Source organism: Phycodurus eques, chromosome 1 (assembly GCF_024500275.1).
Source record: "Phycodurus eques isolate BA_2022a chromosome 1, UOR_Pequ_1.1, whole genome shotgun sequence".
Taxonomy (NCBI): domain Eukaryota; kingdom Metazoa; phylum Chordata; class Actinopteri; order Syngnathiformes; family Syngnathidae; genus Phycodurus; species Phycodurus eques.
In genome coordinates this window covers 14,909,188-14,932,419 of record NC_084525.1, presented here as the reverse complement: position 1 = coordinate 14,932,419, position 23,232 = coordinate 14,909,188, and the positions used below count along the sequence as shown (strand labels likewise).

At 41.6% G+C, this 23,232-nt stretch overlaps 1 protein-coding gene across 7 annotated transcripts in view; it reads right to left on the bottom strand.

Annotated features, from left to right (window-relative positions):
- agap1 (ArfGAP with GTPase domain, ankyrin repeat and PH domain 1) overlaps nt 1-23,232 on the bottom strand; it is a 102,107-nt gene that overhangs the window by 46,065 nt on the left and 32,810 nt on the right. For 2 of the 7 annotated variants that reach the window (XM_061679876.1, XM_061679840.1), the window contains 7 exons: nt 19,740-19,754; nt 19,191-19,276; nt 18,922-19,063; nt 16,588-16,722; nt 11,424-11,551; nt 7,862-8,035; nt 7,695-7,787 (listed from right to left, as the gene is read on the bottom strand). In XM_061679876.1, coding sequence (XP_061535860.1) covers nt 7,695-7,787; nt 7,862-8,035; nt 11,424-11,551; nt 16,588-16,722; nt 18,922-19,063; nt 19,191-19,276; nt 19,740-19,754 — 773 coding nt within the window. The remainder of the gene's footprint in view (nt 1-7,694; nt 7,788-7,861; nt 8,036-11,423; nt 11,552-16,587; nt 16,723-18,921; nt 19,064-19,190; nt 19,277-19,739; nt 19,755-23,232) is intronic. The other 5 variants (XM_061679885.1, XM_061679849.1, XM_061679894.1 and 2 more) reach the window with 3 other exon arrangements.

The following is a 23,232-nucleotide window of genomic DNA, read 5'->3' as shown; positions in this document are numbered from 1 at the left end:
AGTCCGAGTACGTTCAGTGCCATAATCACGTAATTGTCCGTCTCAGCGTACACGAGCGCCTTAACGAGCTTACGACATTTGCTAGCGTCATTTAATTGTCTGACTTTTTGCCTCTTCGGGCTTGTTAACGTCGCTCCTTCTCTGCTCACCGCTCCTACGCACATCAACTGCGGCTGACTGAGCAGCGAGGCCGAGCGACTGCCGCCCACACTTCATTTGTGCTCCATTCATTAGGTGAGAGAGCACGAAGGTCGCGTAGATGGCGGGGAGAAAGGCATGGCGAGGGGAGGAGTGACAGGGGGGTAATGGGAGGCGGCGGCAGCAGATAAAACTGTCCACTGATTAGCAATTAAAGCCGTGCTGCCACGCGTGTCAGTCCACTGGACCTCAACAACATTAACACGCCGACACAGGATATTAATAGAGTCCAGTCGTAAAGGGAGGGGGTATGCGGCGGCAACACCCAAGGAGGAGGAGACGAGTGACGGAGGACGCTGGTGGCTGAGACGGGCAGAAGCACAGTCGCTGCTGCTCTCAACGCTCAGCTTTGATTAAGACAACCAGTGTTTGAGGGAAGAGATTGAATTGAATTAAGACAACCAATGAATGGGGGAAAGTGCAGCACGTCCAGGATGACCGCACATTTGCCGTAATTGGCAGTGAAATAATTGCAGAAATACTACATCCTCACACAACAGCGCTGTCACTCATAGCAAACAAATTCAAGCAGTACCATCAGGTCCACTTTAGCTAACATGCTAAATCAGAGGCACCGCTATATTTCCACGTTTCTAGTAGTTCCGCTCACTCCAAATGAAGAGTAAGTAGAATGGAGACGTGTGGCGTTCCCTGTGGTGCACTAAACTCTATCTGATGAGCCAGAAGTGCTAGCAGTTGGGCAGCTGATGCTTTATTAACACTAAGCCAAATTATGATTTCAGGATCCAAAATAATTAATAGTTTTTTTTCAGTGGATAAACACAGCCACTATAGGGGCTAAGCCAACGCTTTAAGCCACTAAGATTCTGCACTGGAGTTTACTAAGTGACACACTGTTTGCTACCATGTCTGATTAATTAAATGTCTGAGGCAAACATCCTTTTTTGTGATCATTAAATTTCAATAAGTCTCCAATAACGGTCAACAAACATTTAGTAGCAACAAGCTGTTAAAAGTCCAAAATTTTCAAAAATTCAAAAATAGTTTTATCTTTCTGGTTGGAACACATGATGGGCCATAGGAAGGTTCCTACGAAATGGAATTGACAGCCAGATATCCAGTGACACCTGATAAACCTTGAAACCCCGTAAGAGGTGTGTCAGAAAAGTTCGACTGGTGTCACAGAAGATAAACAGTATTTTCCAAACTACAGGTTTTTACCTTAATGTAATCGCCATCCATTTAATGTGAGAGGAATCGTCCATCCATTGCAAGTTCTTGCCACATGCCAGACGGCCGACAATTTTAAATACGCATTATACATGAGAAATTATGGTATTTGCTTTGTTCAGGACGTGAGAAGAGACGGGCTTTGTGGCAGGACAACTCGTGGGTGCTTCACCATGACACCGCGCCTGCTCAGAATGTCCTCAGCATTCGACAACTCCTGGCCAAGAAGAACATCACCCTGCTGAAGAAACCTCCCTATTTACCCAACCTGACGCCACATGATTTTTTTCCCTCCTTCCCAAGCTCAAGGGGGGTCATAAAGGGAACCTGGTTTGAAGGTGTGGCATGTACATAAAGATGGTCATGACGACAGAGCTGTGGGGGATCCCGGAACAATCCTTCCAGAAGTGCATAAAGGCATGGCAGAGAAAGGCTGGGAAAGTGTGTTAGACTTCATGGGGATTACTTCGAAGGGGACAACTTGTACTTTTGATTTGAAATATATATTTTGTAACACCAGTGCTGAAATCTTTCGGACACACCTTGTACACAAATATTAAGCCTTTTTTACCTTAACAATATTAAAGTGAAGTTATAGAAATAACATGTTTGACGAAGAACAAGTCGGAATGTGTCAAATATTGTGGTGACCTGGGGTGGGTGCTTCAGTGCTAAACATTTCTCACGCCGGTCTGTCTGTCTTTTTGGGACAGGAGACGTCAGCTGATTAATTTCAGTCATCCGTCCTAGGCATGACATGCGATCACTTCGCATGAGGGTGAGGCTAACTGAACGCTGATGGCCAATACGTTTCATTATGCACGTCTGCAGGCTCAGTGACACACAGCGCCTTCGCCTCCAGGAGCGGCTGGCTGTCATGACGGCATACAAGGTCTCTGCGTGGGGAAATAAATATGTCCTCAGATATACTCACTTGGCGCTTCCCCGGCCCATGAAGCATTGTGGCCTAGTGCTTAGGAAAAGGTCGATAGCTGAGGGGGAGGTGGGGGAGGCCAGGTTGATGGGGAGATTATGTCATTTTTTAACCATCCCAAAATGTCCAAAGGCGCTTGCGAGCATCACAGTGAAACTCAGGTAAGGGGAAGCGGCATTGTGACTAAAGACTGAAAAGAAGTAGTGCTCAAGAAAGGTCGCTTGTTGACGGGAAGCTGAGAGATGAGGTCATTCATTAGAGGACACATCAGGCTTGTACCTGAGGGTCGTGCAGCAGTCATGCGTCAGACAAGGATGTTAAATAAGATCATGCTGTATTCCAGAAAACCAGGTAGTCAGAAATTTGGTGTTTGACTTTGCACTCCCAGAGTCTGCTCAAAACAATCAACCCTGACTTAGTAATGCAGTAGTCTAACGTCATACCAATGTCAATGCCCACACAGATTCAGAATTAAAAATATTTCTTGGTTATACTGTACTAGATATATTTCCAGAAAAGGTCTGTTGAACCCTAAACTGTACAGCCTTCAAGGGATTCACGGGTTCTTGTGTCCTTGCTTATCATAGTTGTCAACTATGTTAGTAGTAGTAGTAGTCTTATACTGTTTAGCTTGAATACTTTAAGGTTTAAGCTGTTCAGCTAAGTTTTGGGCCAAGTTAGATAAATCATATTTTCCAGGTTTCTTGAATTAAGCATTTGTTGAACAACATGTTGGGTGGAAGAATGCTTTTAAGAAGAGATATTTTAATTTCACTAGATTGTATTTTGCATGTACAGTATGTATGTTGAATGCATTACACACACAAAACAAAACAAACAAAATAAACATTCAATTCCCTTGAATGCAGCAAGCAACAACAAGCCAAAGTGTCTCCAAATGAGGGGTCTATGCAATATTGTTGCATCCCTGTGGAGTTTGGCACTTTCTCAAAGGCATCTTAAAATTATTTAGGAGACCAATTAGCATTTCTCCAACAACCAGTACCAACTTTAATAATTTGTTTAGCAGGTGTGTTTGCACATTCAGCCTTCTGACCAAGCCAAGTGTTACTTCTACCCCCAGGAAGAACACCTTATCATGTGATGTCCTCACCAAGTCTCTTATGTGTAGCAGGAAAGGAACTTTCCTGATCTGCTATAGACTAATCGAGCATTTAATCCCGCCATCACCACGATGTTCCTCACACAATGGACCCTCTCGGGTGTGATCCAAGAGGAGATACAGGGGCACTCAATCTGTGAGACGCTTTTCACAGAACGGCCATATCTCTGAGGGGCCACAGCCCTTTTGTTCATGGAAATCCCACAAGAGCATGAAGCCAAATTGGAGGTGTCACCCTCAGACAGCAGAGTGGGGGGTGACAGTGGGTGGGAGGGAAGCTGGATGCTGCCTCCTCTATCGCATTGGCCATCGCAGCTCATCCATCATGCTTTCAGACAGCATGTGTGTGTGTGTGCACTGAGATTGCAGGCAGCGTGGCCAAATGGTTACAGCAGTTGATGTGTGATCAGCAATATGCTTAATTTGATGAAACTTCTACAAACATTGCACATTATAGGGAATTTGTTTGTGCTAAAAAACATTCTGGAGCTGAAAACAAAGTTACTTAAATGGTCACTTCCCTTCAAAAGGAAAAGGTTAGCAACCAGAGGAATTGGTCATCTGGGCAATGAATGACAATCCCAAAAGCTTACTTCAGCAGTTAGTTAGTTTTATTGGATTAACAGACATAAAACATGAAGACCCCCAGGCCAAAGACGGTCATCATGTGACAAGTTCGTGGCAAACAAAAACTGGAGATGAGGCGTAATGAGTATGTTCTTTGATTGACGCCTGTGTGCCATGTTTTAATTATTCCTCAGACTAAAATGGGAGCAACGCCCCCTGCAAAATGTAATTTGCAGGGGTGAGTGTGCGTGACAAAAATGTCATCACGGCCAAAATGGCTTCGAGCAGTGACAACCTTTCACAGGGAAATGATATTTTTTGTATCCGGCGAAATGCGGATAGTGTCACCCTCATTAAAGCCTTGATAGCAGGTCTTTAATATTCACCGTCTTAATTAGGGCCACAGTTAATTTCATTAAATTCTTTGGCTGCTAAATGAAGCAGATTATGAGACATCTTTTATTGCCAAGCGTGAAATTACAGCCTGCAAGCCGCCAATGGCGGCCCAAACTAATGAATTACAGGGTAAATAACATCCGAATTAACCATGCAATTTAACTCCTGACAAAGCAGCCAGCGCCGAGGGGGGACGAGCACACTTGTCAAAACCAGCCAGCCCCGCACACGTCTGCAACCCGGAGAGCCAATTACAGCATTAATCGCCTCCTTACAGGAAGGAGTTCTGTCGCATGTCAAGAAGTATGCTGCGTAAACTATTATCTCAGGAAGTGGGCGAGGTCACCAAAATTCACTTGTCCAAAGGTTTGCATCTTCACTTTATGTTCTTACTAGTGCAGTATTTATTTGGTTGGATTTAAATTATCAGTCATTTCAATCACATTACATTTCATAGGGGAAAAAACAAAACAAGATGTCCTTATGGGTTTTGTGACGCAGCGTAATGGTGTTTTTCTTCTCTTTGTGAAGTCATATGTTTGTTGTGGTTCAGTCTGCCTGTGGGGATGGCACAAACCTAGAAGGCCGCTTTTTGCCTTTCACTTGGAACCAATGGACTATTTTCAGATGTACTGCAGATGATGAATGTAGAGCCGAATTGAGCCTCCTCCTCTCATATTGTGCGGTGGAATGCTGTGTGCATGCATGGAAGCTAAAATAGATCATGGCAGACCTACAAACCTCGGGACATTTTTGAGGACCCTAAGACATTTACATTTATATTTAATTAAATGGTAAAAAAAAAAATTGTATACAGCATACAATTTAGATATGTTTTACGGGGTTTTTAAACACATATAAACCCATTTCATAGATATTGAAAACCTGTCACACTTAAATAAATAAGCTTAGCTGGGATTTCCATTTTTGGCTAATAATGCAAAATTGAAATCAACTGGCTTTCATAGACACACATCATATAAACCTCATTTAAAAATTCAAGCTTACTCAATTGAATTATTATTATCAGGCAATGCAGGCAATAGAGGTTTAGATCAGGAGGAAAGTCTGGGACGTACTGACTGTAAATCTGCAGCCCTCTCTCTCCCTGTCAGCATTGTCTTCATCAGCCATAATTCAAATTCATCCATTACTGCTAGGCATACGCACGCATGCAACTTAACGTTGACTGACACCAGTTTGCTTTTTTCATCATGCCCCTATCACCTCCTGTAATTATGATTTCAGGTAATCATAGTAACCTTTACGACAATTTCACTTCAGTTGTTACTTCTGCGACGTGATTGGTGAGTGTGCTTGCGAAATATACTGTATAACATGATGCAATTATTATTTGCATGTCATATTTTCCACAGTTGGCATACTAGTTAGCAAATGTGAGGACTGAATTACTATTAGTGTATTGTACAATAATCTTACAAGTCAATAATTTGCAACTCTGTGCTACTCTCTAATAACTATTGTTGCCGTCATTCTTCTCATTATTACTTGTTTGCGCTATAGTCTCGTAATGTGACAGATCCTATTTTATTGGCAGTTGTGACTGTGATTTCTTTCTAGGGATTAATTAATCAGTTAGATATTTCGACACACTGATTAAACAATTAACATTGAAAGTGTTTTTTTTTCCATTTGAAAAGCTACCCACAGCTGCCAACGTTTTGTGTAGTTTTGAGTATACTGTGTGTATAATGGCAGGTCCGTCATTGGTTCCGAGAACTCTACGGTCAACTGCCTTACAGAGACTTGAGTGAGCCGTTTGCTTTCTCTGCGCCAATTAGCACCTAATTAGCAACATGCAGCAGATGTGGAGGAGTAAACAAAGCTGGATGCATCTGCTGCATTCCAGAAAAAAAGGGTTCCAAGGTTTATTATTCAGCAAGACATTTCACTCACCTTTACATCTGCAGAAACTTGTATTGGAAGAACGTTTCATCACATTGCTACACAAATAATTTGTGCCAGCATTTGAAGGAAAAATGACTGAATATTTTTTTCTACTTATTTGTAGTTGAACATATGACCTTCCTGTGGCTGAGGGAAGCCATGATAGTGTGACAAAAACGACTTTATCCACTAATATGCATTGCACTGTGTGCATTCAATGTGCATTTTAAAAGGCAAGTGTGTAAATATGTATACAGAACCAATCAGGTCCGACTGTTGTTGTTACTGTGACCTAACCATTGCAATGGGTAATTTTAATGAGTGTGCGTCTCACAAAAACGCTATACTTTAAGAAGAGGCGGGCTGTATCGGCATCACCTCGAGTGGCAAAGAGTCGGTCTAATGAGATCAGGAGTGGCCACAAAATGACACAGGTAAGATTTTTGGCATTCAAACCCCCATAAACACTCAACGTCCAACTGATTTCCTTCTAATCTTTATGACTGACAGCTCCTGAGAGGGTTCAAATTCTAGCCATGAAGTTTGATCTCCCTGGTGAACACGCAACAGGACGCGAAGAAGAGAAACATAGATCATAACATGAAGATGGGACTTTCATTTCTATGTGATAACGGCACACACACACACAAACACACACACGAGCAGTGAGACATTTGTTTGACACACTATTATTGTCAGATAATAAAGATTCCTCTTGAAAACAGGTCAAATGTTTCTGGCACTCCAACTGCTCTCAAACCTTATTAATGACACCAAAAATCTGGACTCCGCCCACCGAGATGCATTTACATCACAGGTCTTGAAATAAACGATGGGAACGCCATCCCGAGGCAATTACTGATGCCTCCGCTGTGCCGTCTCGCTCTTGCCTGCTCTCTCTCCCGGTGAGACGGCCACTAATCAGAGATGCAATTTGTTCATTAAGAGATTACAAACGAGGCTGCGGCGCCGACACGAGGGTCATGATTAGCGCTCACTAATTGCCTGATATGCTTGTCGGGAGGAGAGCCCGCCGCTGCTGCGACACGTTGGCTGCAAATTAAGAGCCAATTCCGACGCTTCCCCTCACCGTCACAGCGGGTTGCTCGCCCTCCCCTTCCTCTTGGTCCTTTATTCCTTGAAAACGCTTGCGCGCCCGCCAAAGCGCTCCGCTGCAGATGAGACAGCGAATGCAAAGGAAGCAGCTTGAAGTGCTATGCGATGGCGTGAAGTGGGCGATCAAGTGGGGGAACAGAGGGAGGGGAGGCACGAGTCTCCTAATGATCCGCTTGGGGGACCCAGGAGAGCCTGGTGCTCTAATTGATGTCAAGTGTGTGATTTCACTCTTAATGAAGCGCTAGCAGACAGAAGTCTTACCTGTTTGATGGGAATGGCTCGCCCGCTGCCGATGGTGTCGGCTCGAGCCTCCAGACCTTTCTTATCCTTGTCTGTCTCGTTGGTCTTCCTTGACTGTGGAAGAGATAAAGGCTGATCATTTCACAATTTCATCAAGAAGTGCCAAGCACACATTGACACAAACTGACGGTGAAGAGGTTGGAGCGACGCTTGGACTGCTTCCGGACGGGCGTGGGCGTATTGGTGCTCTGTGGGACATCGATGCGTAGCTCCTTCTGGCTGGTGCTCGGCGTGGATGGCACCGATGATGAGTAGTCGCTCAAACTACCACCGCCATTAGTTGTCTGAAACAACATGACATTCTGGAAATTAAACAAACTCAAGTCACTTGACAATATTCAGTAAGCAATATGGTGTGATTTGGGTTAGGTATACAGTCTAGTCGCAAATATGCCCCCAATACCATACCATTTCATGTTTCTTTTTATGACATAGTCATACACTATCCCCATAAAGTTAGGGGTATTAGGGTTTTGAGTGAAATTTCAAGATGAACCTAAAATGCACTAGAACCTTTACAGGTGAATTTATTTTGACGTTATATAAACTGACTTCTAATAAACTGATCAACAGTACCTCACTATTGTAAGGGACCAAATAGTGGCCACTGAGCTTATAGTGTCACCAGCTGGTTGCAACAGAGATAGAGAGACTGGCAGTCACAGAAAGGCATAAAAGTGGACATCCTTGGGAATTTTCATGGGTCAAACACCTGTTGTGAATTTTGCCGTTGGACGTGCATTCAAAATTAAGTCTGTAAAGGTTATAGTGCATCTTAGGTTCATCCTATATTTTCACCCAACAGCCTGGGATCCCTACACACAACTTTTTATGAGTAGTGTATTAGTAAAGTATTCATCTCTGCATGCTGAAGGGTAAAACTATACACACTGATTGGTTGACAGATGGTGTGATGTGTTATAATGGAATGCAAAAAGCAGAATGGTTGGGATTAAATGCCTAATTTGAACATAACTTGATTTACAATGAAGAGTAATTTACACAGATTGCATCACTTATTTTACATATATATGGGACTGTACAGTGTCATGCGTCTCGACTGTAATTACTTATTGTATTAAAAACTATATTCTATTGTATATTTGTATTTTATTGGATTTGTATGTATTATTTATCCATTTAATTGTTTTTTTCCCTATATAAACTGTGTTCTATAAATAAATGGAGAAAACAAATCTGTGAAAATAGGTATTAATTTCATGTAATTCTAAGGAATTTATATCATTATCGGGATATAAAATGACCAGTATCGTGATATGAAATGTCAACATCGCACGACACTATGCAAACACTTGTATTATACTATCATATAATGATATATATTATGAAAATGATATCACATATATATCATAAAGCATTTGAATTATTTCATTCCAATACCCAATGAGAATCAATAAGAATAGGATCGATAAAAAGTAATGATAATGCAATCGGAAAAACTAAATTCTTGTCAATTCCCATGCCTACTCGTGGCAGTAGCACTTTGAGCTACAGAGGCTTAAAGACTACAAGCTTTTTGCGTACATTGAAAAAAGCCTGGCAAAGACTAGATGCAGAGCTTGAGAGGATTACATGACACAGTTGCATTTACTTTGCAGTTTTAAGTAAAAGAAAAAATTATATTTGTGGAAATCCTGCCTTTTTTTTGTAGAAACTAACAACTAATTTACAGATTATTTTAGTGGTGCAACAATTAATCGACAACTACTTTGAGAATCAGCTAATCGTTTGAAGACCTTGTTTAATTTAAAATTGTCCAAATCCTTTCAATTTCAGCATCCGAACAGTAAAAATTTGCAGATTTCGGTCGTCCTCCATGAAAGCAGACTGATTATCTGTGTTTAATCAAAAAAATACTTTTGCAAAAATCTGCTTTTACTTTGGAAACAAAAACCATTTTTGCCTACTTTTTTGACAGATGTTACTGACCAAACCAGTAAGTACATCCTAATCAATTTATGTTTCTGCATTTTCTGCACTGTCAATTTGAAAAATTAAATAATGCCCTGTTTTTTAACATAAAGGTAAAATGGACAGAACTCTCAGATTCAGGAGAAGCAGTGTGGTCTTCGTCCTGGCTGTGAAACAGTGGACCAGCTCTAGAACCTATGCAGGGTCCTTCAGGGTGCGTGGGGTTCTGCCCAACCAGAAGGTGTTCGATTATGTCACTCAGTGAGTCCTGTGAGGAGTGCTACGAGAGTAAGGACTACCATTACCCTTGATAGGGGCTGTTCGGTCCCTGTACTACCGGTGTTTGGTCCAGCAGTAAGTCGAATATGTTTCTAGTGAGGGTTGGACTCCGCCTAGGTGGCCCTTTGTCGCCAATTTTGTTCATTACTTCAATGGCCAGAATTTCTAGGTGCAGCCGAGGCGTGGAGGGGGTCCGGTTTGGTGATGTCAATATCACGTCTCTGCTTTTTGCAGATGATGTGGTTCTGACACAGCAGAGTGTGAAGCGACTGGGATGAAAATCAGCATCTCCAAATCTGACGCCATGGTCCTCAGTCGAAAAAGTTTGGAGTGCCCTCTACGGGTCGAGGAAGGGATCTTCACCCAAGTGGAGGAGTTCAAGTATCTCGGGGTCTTGTTCACGAGTGAGAGAAGAATTGAGTGGGAGATCAACAGGCGGATCGGTGCAGCGTCTGCAGTGATGCGGACTCTGTATCGGTTTGTCATGGTGAAGAATGAGCTGAGCCAAAAGGCAAAGCTCTCGATCTACGTTCACAAGTTGTGGGTTGTGACCGAAAGAACCAGACTGTGGATACAAGCAGCCGAAACGGGTTTCCTCCGCAGGGTGTCCCGGCTCTCCCTTAAGAGATAGGGTGAGAATGTCTGTCATTTGGGAGGGGCTCAGAGTCGAGCTGCTGCTCCTCCACATTGGGAGGAGCCAGATGAGGTGGCTCGGACAGCTGGTTAAGATGCCGCCTAGACACTTCCCTGGTGAGATGTTACGGGCATGTCCCACCGGGAGGAACCCCCGCGGACGACCCTGGACACATTGGAGAGACTATGTCTCCCAGCTGGCCTCGGAACGCCTCGGGATCCCCCCAGAAGAGCTGGACGAAGTGGCTGGGGAGAGGAAAGTTTGGGCTTCCCTGCTCATCTTGCTCCCCCAGCGATCAGGCTCCGGAAGCGGAAGAAAATGGATGGATGGATGGATATTTATATATTTTTTAATCTGACTCATCGATTAATTGAAAAGAAAAATCGCAGATTAATCGATTATTAAAATAATCATTAGTTGCAGCTCTAGAATATTCTTGTCTTCTCAAGATGCTCTTCTCTTACCACTGCCCCTCTTTAAGATAAAGTGTTGCAAAAAGCAAAACACGAAGAGTCAATCATCTGGTGCTTAAATTTAGACATGGTGCTTTGTGGTAACGGCCCAGGGCACAAAATACGACGCCTTCATGCATGAGTTATAATTTTAGTCAAAATTTGACTGGCTTAATGCATTTGGAAATTGAGGTATGACTGTATCTACATTTATGCCATCAATTCCACATGAAATGGCTATAATTCTATGTTTTTGTGAAAACTCAAAGTTAAAATTCTACATTTCAATCACGTTGATTGTATTTTACTTATTACTTAAGACTTTTTCACTGAAACAGATAAGTAATATCTGAAAAATTGAGGCGCTACCTGGCATAATGTGGCCCCACTGACCTGGCTGACCTGGACGTTGGACACCTGCGTGGTACAGATAGACGAGTGACTCGGGGAGTTGGGGAGCGATTTACATGGACCGATGGACAGCTGCTGCTTCTTCCGGGTGGCAACAATCTTCTGAGCAACTGCAATACAAAACATCAGTGTTAATCTTTTGCTAAGATATGTCATTAATGTTTCACCTAGGGGTGACAATCTGTCACATTAGAGCCCTAAAAGTACAGGAATTCAACATCTGCAGCAGACTTGCTAATGAAAAAGCGCACCACAGAACATTGCTCATTATTCTACTTCAAACACCATTGGCACACTATTATCAAAAAGCAAAACACCGGTTGAACATGTTTGAACACTGTACGAGCTTGTTGGCATGGAGATCGGAGAATTAAGACTTCACTGAGTGTCTATCTCTGATCCAATAAACACAGAAGACGCCACTGTTTTAATTGAACTTGTTAAAGTCGGTTGATGAGGAGCCCATCGAGAACATTTACCTCACAGTGAGACAGGGTGAGGCAAGAGCAGCCAGCAAAAGAACCACGTAAACAAGTTTCACATCAGACTATGGGTTCTGGATTCTGTCTGACCCAAAATGCATCCTGCAATTATCATGCAATCCTGAGCTTTCATCTTCACGCCCTGTTCACGTCATCCGTGGTCCAAAACCCTTTTTATTATAATTGAGACAATGAGAAACAAACAGCCGGCATAACGTGACACGTTACGTGAGGTTTGACATAACATCCACCCCTCATCATCGAATAACAATTACATCATCATCCAAACTTTGATAGGTGGAAGAACAGAATATCTTATTTGATTGAAATTATTACATAATGGTTACGTCTCAGCAAGAAGGTTCTGGGGACCGTGTCAGCTCAAGCGTTTCAGTGTGGAGTTCACTTGGACTTCAGCTTCTTACCACCCAAAAATTGTTATGTGGATGTCTGGATGGGTCTGTGCTCTGTTGGGTTGGAGTGCATGTAGCTGGCCGGAGGTAGTAGTGTATGTGTTAAGAACAGTTATGATAAGGATGCACGTAATATTTAAACCGCACATTTAATTTAATAATTTAATTAATAATTTCTCTTTCTCCATTAATTTCAACCCTGGTGTGAAAGGCAGTCACTTGCTCTAACATCAGCGCTCTCATGAGATTTATGACGGGACGTCACATAAAGATGTTGGGGTGTGTGTGTGTTGCTGAGTCTGCAGTCTGTAAAGTTAAACTGTGACGGGAGACATTTGAGGCTTACAATTTGATGCTCTATGTAAACTCTTTGAACGCTGTAGTTTGAAGGGCAACATCCCCAAATCATGTGCAAGTTGCACCATTAAAACCTTTAAGTACAAACTAATCACAATAAACAACTAGCATGGAATTTAATTATCTAAAGTAGAAACATCATCATTTTTGTATCAGGGATAAAACTCCATGATCACAATAGTGGCATAATTAGTACAAAATTGCATTAATTCCTCAGGCCACACCTCACAGGAATTGGCCTCATTTAAGATCTGCCAACCTATGAAAAAATCACTTCCTGTACAATTTGGCCAAATATGTCTGAATTTCCATATTTTTAATATTTTGTCAATAACATATCCTTGCAACAGTCATAATCATTACTGAATTATGGCTTCAATATTTGTCATTAATGTTTTTATTACATCAACCTGTGGTGGACACAGTTGCATCCTGAATCAAAGTACCAGTATACGAGATTTCTGTGTCAGTGGATTAATTGACTTTGGCCAATTCTGTTTTCAACCCTAGAAACAAAAAACACAACTCTATTAAAGCTGATTAATCAGATCTCAAACATACATTTTTTTAACTCTGCACTGTATTTTGTAAACAAACATTGCTGATAGACAGAATTGGATAATTTATGTATGGACAATAGTTTTGGTTTCTGTTTTGTGCAATGTACTTCTTGTACATGTACAAGAAGTATATGTAAGAAGAAGAAATGTAATTCTTCACTTGCATGCTAGTAATATTACATATTTATATTTCCTATATCCACAATTGCTGCTGAAACTATGCAAATGTGCCCATGGTGGGACTAATAAAGGTTATATTACACATATTTATTATTAATAATAATAACAAATAGGCGGAACAGTGGACGACTGGTTAGAGCGCCTGCCTCACAGTTCTGAAGAGTGGGGTTCAATCCCCAGCCCTGCCTGTGTGGAGTTTGCATGTTCTCCCCGTGCCTGCGTGGGTTTTCTCCGGGCACTCCGGTTTCCTCCCACATCCCAAAAACATGCATGGTAGGTTAATTGAAGTCTCTAAATTGCCCCTAGGTGTGAATGTGAGTGCGAATGGTTGTTTGTTTCTGTGTGCCCTGCGATTGGCTGGCAACCAGTTCAGGGTGTACACCGCCTCCTGCCCGAAGATAGCTGGGATAGGCTCCAGCACGCCTGCGACCCTTGTGAGGATAAGCGGCTTGGAAAAATAATAACAATAAATTTTTAACCTGCCCACGTTCTGAAGTGACATGTGCAGTGGCGTACTAATTCATTTCCGGTTCAGACGGGCGTCCTGTGTGGACGTGTATTATTTTAGGAATATCTATACCTCTAAACACCTATTAATTGGTGTGTTATTTTGTTGTTCAAAGTTCGTTACTCTCCGCAAAAAGGCGGTTCCAGCCAGACCGATGTGACAAGTGTACTGTTTCACCAAATCACTTATTTTGATGTTTTGTGACTGCTTGTAACGATAGCTTAGCAATTAGCATGGCTTCGACAGTCTTCACCTTTCAACTTGTTGTCCTCCCTTTGTGACACTTTTGTAAGAAGCATGGTAAGAAGTGTAGCTTATTCTCTACCATGGAGGCGATGATCCGTGACTTATAATGCATTGACACCGGACACAAAGAGAACTTTCGCCTCAGCGGCTTGGCGTGCACCAAGTAGCTGTTCAATGTGGAAGCGCCGGAAATGTCAGAAGCTGGATTTTTTTCCCCCCAATATCCAGAACAATTAGTGTTACGACCATGACAAGTCAACGTCCATTGATTTCCATAACAAAATACGGACGTTCCATAACATTTTGTAGCTCTACAATAATGATTGTCACCTTTGTTAAGGAGCTACAGTATGTTTCCATTGTTTTTGTGTGTAAAGTACTTTAAATTGAACACACACTCACAATTACAAAAATGAGATGTAAAACTTTACTTTGTTTTCATGGTTGATTTACCCTACTAGCACGTGTAGCCTGCAGGTGAACTTCACGTGTGTGTGTTGCAGTGAATGAACATTAGCGAGCCCTCATCTAAGCTTGTTAGAGAGTGTGAACGATGCGCTCTGCTTCCACACTCTGACAGATGAGAAAGAAACCACAGTCGTGTGTGTGTAACGCACACGCGTGCATGTCTCTGTCACACGCACGTGTGTGCATTTAGGGCTCATGTCGCCGTAATTAGGCTAATTAAATTAGCACGCTGATGGACAAGGACCACAGCGTAGTCACCCTCGCCCCTACCCCCTCCGTCCCTCACACAGAGGTCACTACTCCCAACTGGACGAGGCTTCACTTCCCATTACACTGCTTAATGCACAAACACGTACACGCATGGACATACACATAGGTCTGACGCACAATCACAAACTAAAACAAATAACCCAGTCTGGGCTCATCTATAAACCACAAAAGAAAGGAAAACATCCTGACACAGAGACTGCCATGGCAACAATATGGGGAAAAAAAAAAAAAAAAGTGGATACTTAATGGTGTCTCTTATCCAACTTCAATGTGTTAAGTAGAAACTTAATGGTTTACATTCTCCTTATTGTTCCAACAAGGCACTTGCCAAACACATGGTGCAAATTTAAACACACAACTTCAACAAAAACATCTTCCCACAAATCGTAACATGTATACTGTTGAAACCAGAAGTTGCACATGCACACACACAAACACGGGTTGCAGCAATTCACTACTTCCACTTTCAAATCCAGGTGCTACAAGCCACTATTTCCCACACACGATCAAAGCGGGTTGCGCTAGCACGTGTATCTCATTGATTCTTCATAGCCTATCCTTACTTAGTTGTGACACTGTAAACTTTTCTTCTCATTCTTATTCTAATCATGGTCGCATTTGTACTTACTCTGTGTTACTATTATTTCAGGTTTAAAATAAGCATTGGTGTGCTGTCGGTAGCAGCGAGTGGATGTGATATTTATTTTCCTTTATTACGACAAATTGTGATGTGTGCATGTTCAGTTTTCAAATTGCAAGTCTAGATACAGTTACAGCTGAGATGTAAGTATGAAAAAGCCCTCATTCCACTCATTTCTTGTGACTGGTTAGCATTTCGCTGACTGATGCGTTTAATGCATATTAACACTAGTGATGTCAGAGCAGCTTCTCGAGACAACTGAGGGCATCCTCAATTATTTCAAACTATTGCGAGCAGGGCTAAGAACAGCTACGTCAAACAGAGTAGGTACGGTAATCTAGTCAAGCAATCATCAGAATCATCTTTATTTGCCAATTTGTCTCCGGTAATTGGAGCCGCTCTAGTACGACAACAGACAGAGTCCTGTAGCACTTCGAATGACTAATATTGCAATAGTCTGGTGCAATGCCCATTGTGCAAAGGCATCCGTTCTCCAGCACTAAGACAAACTCAAAGCAGAACAATACAAACAAATCAGCAAGTTGTCAAACAAACATCAATAGGGGTTAATCTCCTTCTGAAAACAACCCAGCATGCAGTTTCGTCCCCATGAAAGCCCAGCCCGATAGTCCTCTTCGATGAATTAAACAAAGTGTAACTTCCTTGTTAATGTAAATACTGTAGGTTTAGTGAAGATAAGCATTGTTTCATTACTGGCCATGTACACTTTGTGCATCTGGGCCTGGAAATAGCAACCATGTCTGGACCTTGAAAACTGTGGGTGTGCCTGTCCTTTAATGCATCTGTGTTTTATGAATCCTCCCGGGGAAGACTTTCTCCTGCAGTGCCCCTCCTTGCCCTGTTCCCCTCGCTATGATAAAATTTAATTGCTGTTCGGTTAGAGCTAAATAGCTGAGCGGGTCAATTTCCCCACTAATTGACGTGCGATTAAGAATTGGTGAATGTGCAGCAGGGGAATGTGACCTTCCCAGAAGACTGGACTCTGCAATCAAGATTCTCACCATCTTGGAAGACTCGCTCCACATTGAGGCCGTAGGTGGCACAGGTTTCGTAGTAGGTGCAGCGCTTCAGGTCGTTGGACAGTTTTCTGGCCCGGCTGTCGTCTATCACCCTCGGGTTGGATGAGCTGATGGCGTCTGAGAAAAAAACACCAATTATATCAGTGAATGGATTCAAATTCAAATCTTCTATATCTGACAGCAACCTCCTAGCCCTTGTTTAATCAACATCTCTGCCAGAGTCTAGCCACTGTACATGCAGCACAATTAGTTATTTGGTGACATCTGCTGGCTTGCAGTGAAAGAGAGCTCAGTGTCAAAAGATAACTGTACTGTACAGTTACTTGATACTTCAACATAATCAATTGCACAGGACGTTCGCTCCCAAAATGACTGAACATCAATAGTGAAAGTCATAACTCTCCAATGTAAGTTCAGGTGTAATATAGTAAACTTGAATAGATTTTAATTGTGTATTTTCTTTGAGCAGAATTGTTGACAGTTCGTTTCCCAAGTGTCTTGATAAAAGGTCTCTGACATTCTTCTGTCAAGATAGACAACAAAAATAATTCTTAAAAAAAAAGTAAGCAACTAGTTTGAAAGGAACAAAAGTGTTCAAAATACCAAGATGATCTATAACCAAAGCGATGGAAAGGGGTATAGTAGTAAAAAATAGAAAGTTATGGGACAACCTCAACAAAGAAACAAAAAATTCAAGGTCAATTAATACATTTATGAAGCTCATTAAATCAAGGATATACAATAATAAGGGTTAATTACAATAGTGTTCTGCGATAAAGGTTAAAAATAATTTGGATTTTCAAAGATGATGGTAAATTAATTTAGCTTGAGGCGCTAAAAGGGAAATTTAAATTTGAAAAAATATTTCCTGAAAAGGGGCAGAAAATAACATCTATCATTCTCTGCCACCGTTCATTAAAAACTTGTTTTTTGAGCATGCTAATATTCACTTGTAGCACTTTGTGAAATTACTCAGGTTTGGAGGGCTAGTTCTGTCTCATACAATTGAGCCACTGCTGAGTATGGCTTTTGTTACCATGACAACATGGGGCGGCTCTAAAGCGTTGCAACTCGGCGAACAAATACAGTCTTGAGTCTGAAGAAAAATGCGAGCCCCCATATAGACTAAATAATAGGGTACGGGTTAGTCGCTCAGTTACTTTTGTCAATTAGTTTCAGAAACAGGCAGCTAGCCTAGATCTACTTACTTACTCGTGAAGTTTCACGTTCCATAATACAGTGGCACTTTGACTTACGAGTGCCCCAACTTACAAGTTTTTGCAGTTACGAGCCGTGGCTCAGTGGATTGTTTTTTTGCCTTGTGTTGCATGCCAATATTTCAGGTCCGTTGCTGTTTGGTGAAGTGGCAAAAAAATAATGAATAAATAAATAAAAAAGGGGTTTGCAGTAGTTATAGCTGCAGGTCAGTGCCTGACTTCTGTCAACAGCAGCGGTGGTGGTGTCCATTATCTACTATCGGACCGCACAGCTTTGAATTTAGTAAATGAGTGCTATTTGTAGTAGCGGTGAATCTTGCAATCCGGCGCTAGTAGCCGAGTACTTACGAGTGAGGGGTTCCCTCAGAGCGTTAGATGAGTCATCATTGACAAGACTTACAGTATAGCAAGCGTTCACTGAGAATTTGATTGTTTGGTGTCAGTCAACCCTGGATGGTTGTTTTTGCTGGTCTTTTGCTGCTAGCCTGGAGAGGCTGGAGGGACTAGCAACTTGGGAGCTAGCGGCGATTCTATACAAAAGGAGTACCAATCCAAGGAGGAGTGACATTTTGACTGATAGGCTTTCACGGCAGTCCAATGGAAACAGCATTATAATGGAAAGTAACCACTAAATTATCATGAATATAGGAAAAAAGCTGGCAGTTTTGATACGGTTTGGGATCGTAACATCACACTGTGATGCATTAAGCATGTATAACAAACAGTAATTACACTTTATAAAACGAGTTGTTTCTTTATATTCTTATATTTTATATGTTTCTTCATTAAAAACGCATATCAAGAAAATTTTGTTTTTTGTGAGGGCTGGAACGGATAATTAAAAGGAAGACTGATTAAATATAAGTTTAAATTTATTTTAATTGGAAACGTTGATATGATATTCGAGTCAATTGAGTTACAAACTTGATCGGGGATCTAATTAAACTAAGGTCAAGGTACCACTATTACTGTACGGTCCCCGTGCATCATAAAGTGCAACCAATGTAATTCTCCACTAGATGGCAACAATGTATCAGGGAGAAAAAAAGCTTTTGCAGCATGTGTGTGTGTGTGCTCGCCGTGCGTGTTGGGGTCAGACCTTGCGTGCCGACTAAAACCAGTGGTAGGTCGGCAGCGTTTCTGTAGTTGGCAAGGCGGTTGAAGTAGTGATAAACTGTCTGGAAGCTGATCTCATCCTCCAGACTGAAGACAAAGATGACTGCATCAACCCACAAAGCGAACTGCAGATGAAAATCCGACAATTAGGAAAGAGAATAAGTGACCAATCATATAGTGGGCAGAGCACACGAACAGGCTCCTTCACCCTGATTAGTTCTGGTCGCCATTGAAATTGCATTCAATACTCGCCTGTGCCTCTGGGGGGCCCCCTTCATCCCTGATGAGCAGCAGGTGACTCTGTCCCTCAACCACCATCTCCTTCTTAAAGCGACCACCTGAAGGAAGGATTATTCACATTACGTGAAGTGATTTGAGATATCCATTGAACAAACTGGACTTCAAAAAGGAACTATTTCAATTGGAATGATACTATTGGATGGATGAAATTGGGTGTTGACTTCCTCTACTGATTGGGAGAAGTTTGGCTACACAAAATGCTCTGATGTTGATGAGAGATCATGAATGCTGAATTGCATCTCAGAGAAGTTAGGAAGCAAGGAAATAATACTTCCATCATCAGTGATGAATCATTGATGAGGTGAAGGGATGAAGAGCAAACTAAGATAAAGGTTGTATCAGCCAGGTGAGTTGAGCTCGGGGCTCATTGTTTTCAAGTTTATTCCTAAATAGTTGCACTAAATATTGAAATTATTTAATGGAATCGAAGCTATCCTCGCCAGGCTGCTGCAACCGTCCGGGAGTGATGAATAAGAGGTTGATGATTAAGAGGATAGTTACCTGCATCCACGTCAGCTAGTTTACCAAGAAGCAAGAAGAAGACAGAGAGAAGAAAAAAAACACAGGTGAAGGGTGCAGAGAGCAAATCTTTGGCCTTATTGCCACCGTTAGGCTGGCAAGCAAGAGATCATAGCCAAGCACTTGAGATGACACATTCAAATGAAACCATTGCCTGACGCCTTTTAACACTGAGGTGTCATGCTTTTCCATTTGTGCTCAGTGAATTAAAAAATGCTTCCATGTGCAAGTTGTTTACACACACTTGGTAAAAGCCGTTCAATCAGCGTGTGCGCCGCTTGGCTGGCATACGACTCTGGTGGGATAATGCCTCTGTGTCCGAGCGTGCCTGAACACAGCACAGAACCAAGCTGCCACTGCTTTGCTGGGTGTGCAGCCTCAGAATAGTTATGGATAGTGGCTTTGTGGCGCTGTGGTTGCTGTGCTGTTACAAAGCCACCGTCTCAACTCTGAATCAATCGGCATGGGAATCAAGTCTACAGCATATTTTTAGGCTCAAGGAATTTGAAAACAACACAGCAACTTTTTTTGGCCTGCAGCAGCACAGCAGTCAGTCACAGTTTGAACCAGCACTCTCACCAATAAAAAGCATCAAACACTTGAGATCAGCTAAAACACAGAGTAAATCGCAACCAAATAAAGTGGGTAAATGCTACCCCACTTGCACGACCCGACACATGAGATTCCGAAAGGTCAAACAGTTCACACTGTCGGAACTTAACCCTGGAACTATGAAATTTTGCTGAAAATTGGTGTGTTCATCATAACAGGAAATCTTGTGAGGTCCTGGTCATTTTCCAGGGCTAAAGGAGACCCTGCTACGGCTGGCCCGACTTTGAGACTTTCGAGGTACAGGATTGCTTACCTACGGATGGGGGTCTACAATGGTGAACAAGATTTGTAATTGGATGACTACTTGCTTTATATTAAGGACAGTGCCGTTTTTTTTTGACATTTTTTCACCGTTCTACTGCAGTGGAGGACTTCCAGACAAAAACCTAGCACAGATGTGGACAGACAACGAGATACAGATTGTGTGGTTGGGTTTTTTTTCTCCCTTCAAAGGAGTACAGAGGAAACAAAGTGGTGGTCAGAAATGAGAAAGTTTAAACCAAAATATCCACAAGTTTTGGCGAGCTTGTGATGCATGCCCTCATCGAAATAAATGTTTCTAAAAAGTTAAAGTTGGTCAAAAAAAAAAAAAACCCTCGTCAGAGGTTTGGACCTCCAGCGGACAAGCTCAAGCATGCGCAGCACTCCCATGCAAAAACTATAAACAAAACTACTGTAAGGATTGTTAGAGGTGGATAGACGACTGTCATGGGTGTGTGTTCCGGTTGTTTTTTTCCCCCCTGTCTCGTGCACACCTGCTCCTGAGCGCATCTTCACCACCTGTGCCTCGTTCACCCTAATTATCCCTTGCATTTAACCTCATGCCTCATTCTTGTTAGTCGCCAGTTCGTTGTACCTTGTCGTCGCGTTCCAGCATTCCTTGTTTCCACGTCACAGACTCACAGTAAGACTAGACCCTGTTCCGAGTATCGACCTCGCCTTTTTGCCTCACGTTTTTGGATACTGTTGCCTTTTTTGGATTGCCTGCCTGTGTACCGACCTCTGCCCGTATATTAAACCTCTCTTTTTGTAACTGTCCATTTGTTTTGGAGTCGTGCATTTTTGGGTCCTATCCTCTGTTCCGTTCATGACACGAGGTAAATTCCATATATAATAACACGAATGACCCAATTTACATATTTTTGGAGATACGAGCCATTGCTGTGCCAATTATTTGCCTTGTGTTACGAGAAGTGATTGGAGTTCCGAGTGCCAATCAGATCCTCTACCACAAGATGGAGGCAGCAAACGTCACAACATAGAGGAGCAGTTTGTCAGAGAGCGAACAGTTCTTTAAAACAGGGGCCATGCGCTTACTTTCAAGCTGTTTATTGCCACTCCCAGATTAAGCTTATTGTAAAACTAAACACAAAACAAAGAAATTTGTGGTTGTGTATTTAATCAAACCACTTAACTTTGTGTTAGAAAAGCCTGCTAGCTTAATGCTATCACACAATGCAAAACAACAGATAAATTGAATACATTAAAAACAAGATATTTACAGTAATTTCTCGTGTATAATGCGCACCCATGTATAATAGGCACTACCAAAGTTGACCTAAAAATTCTGGAAGACCCTTCTACCTATGTATAAGGCATTTTTACAATGCATGATTTTGCTTCTACCCATATGATCAAAATATGAAGTATTATCTGTAGTTTGTTAGTTTTTTCAAATAATTATTCTGAAGTTAAGCGCTTTATTTGAACACGTAATCTATTTTTCAATTTACTTGCTCTTATTTTGAAATTCACCGCCTTACTTTTATTTAGTTATTTAGAAAACACAGTTGTACTCATATGTTTGATTATCCAGGCAGAATTTGTAAGATGGGTACAATTCTTTAAAGAAAACATGAAGGACAAGGCGAAAAACATTTTATTTTATTTTAATGGGATTCAAATTAAACAGTCAAGCATTTCAGAAAAGTATTGTCATTAAAGCTAACATAACCATAAAGAAATTAATGATGGTTGTTATTTAGTCAGTCATATTTATAAAAAATAAAATAAAAAATGAAACAAATTAAAAAAAACATTTCACAAATTCTGCCAGGGTATGTAAACTTATGAGCACAACTGTACATATATGCAGTCATACGTACCCCTGTCATATTGTAATGAAAGGGTAGGCTACATTTATTTTTATAACCACTAGGTGGCGGTGGCATTTTGGAATGAAAGTGTAGAGCTTTTTCATAGCCACTAGATGGTGGCATGCATTTATAAAATGTGAAAGTTTTTTCCATTTGCCCCTATACCTATGTATAATGCGTACTATTGACTTGACAATCTTTTTTTTGGGGGGGGGGGGGGGGGGGGGGATGTGCATTATATCCGAGAAATTACAGTAATGGTCAAATTGATAAATGTAATTTTTTTTTTTGTTGCAAATATTCACTCATTTTGAATTTGACGCCTGCAACACGTTCCAAAAAAAGCTTGGACTGGGGCATGTTTACCACTGTTAAATCACCTTTTCTTTTAACAACACACAATAAGCTTTTGGGAACTAAGGACACTAATTGTTGAAACTTTTTAGGTGGAATTCCTTCCCATTCTCTCTTGATGTACAACTTCAGTTGCTCAACAGTCTTAAGTCTCAGTTGTCATATTTTAAACATTTTGCACATAATGTGCCACACATTTTCAATGGGAGACAAGTCTGGACTGTTGGCAGGCCAGTCGAGTACTTGCACTGTTTTAGTACGAAGCCACGCTGTTGTAACACTTGCAGAATGTGCTTTCGTATTGTCTTGCTGAAATAAGCAATGATGTCCCTGAAGAAGACGTTGCCTGGCTGGGATCATGTGTTGCTCCAAAACCTGTATGTACTTTCAGCATTAGTGGTGACTTCAAAGAT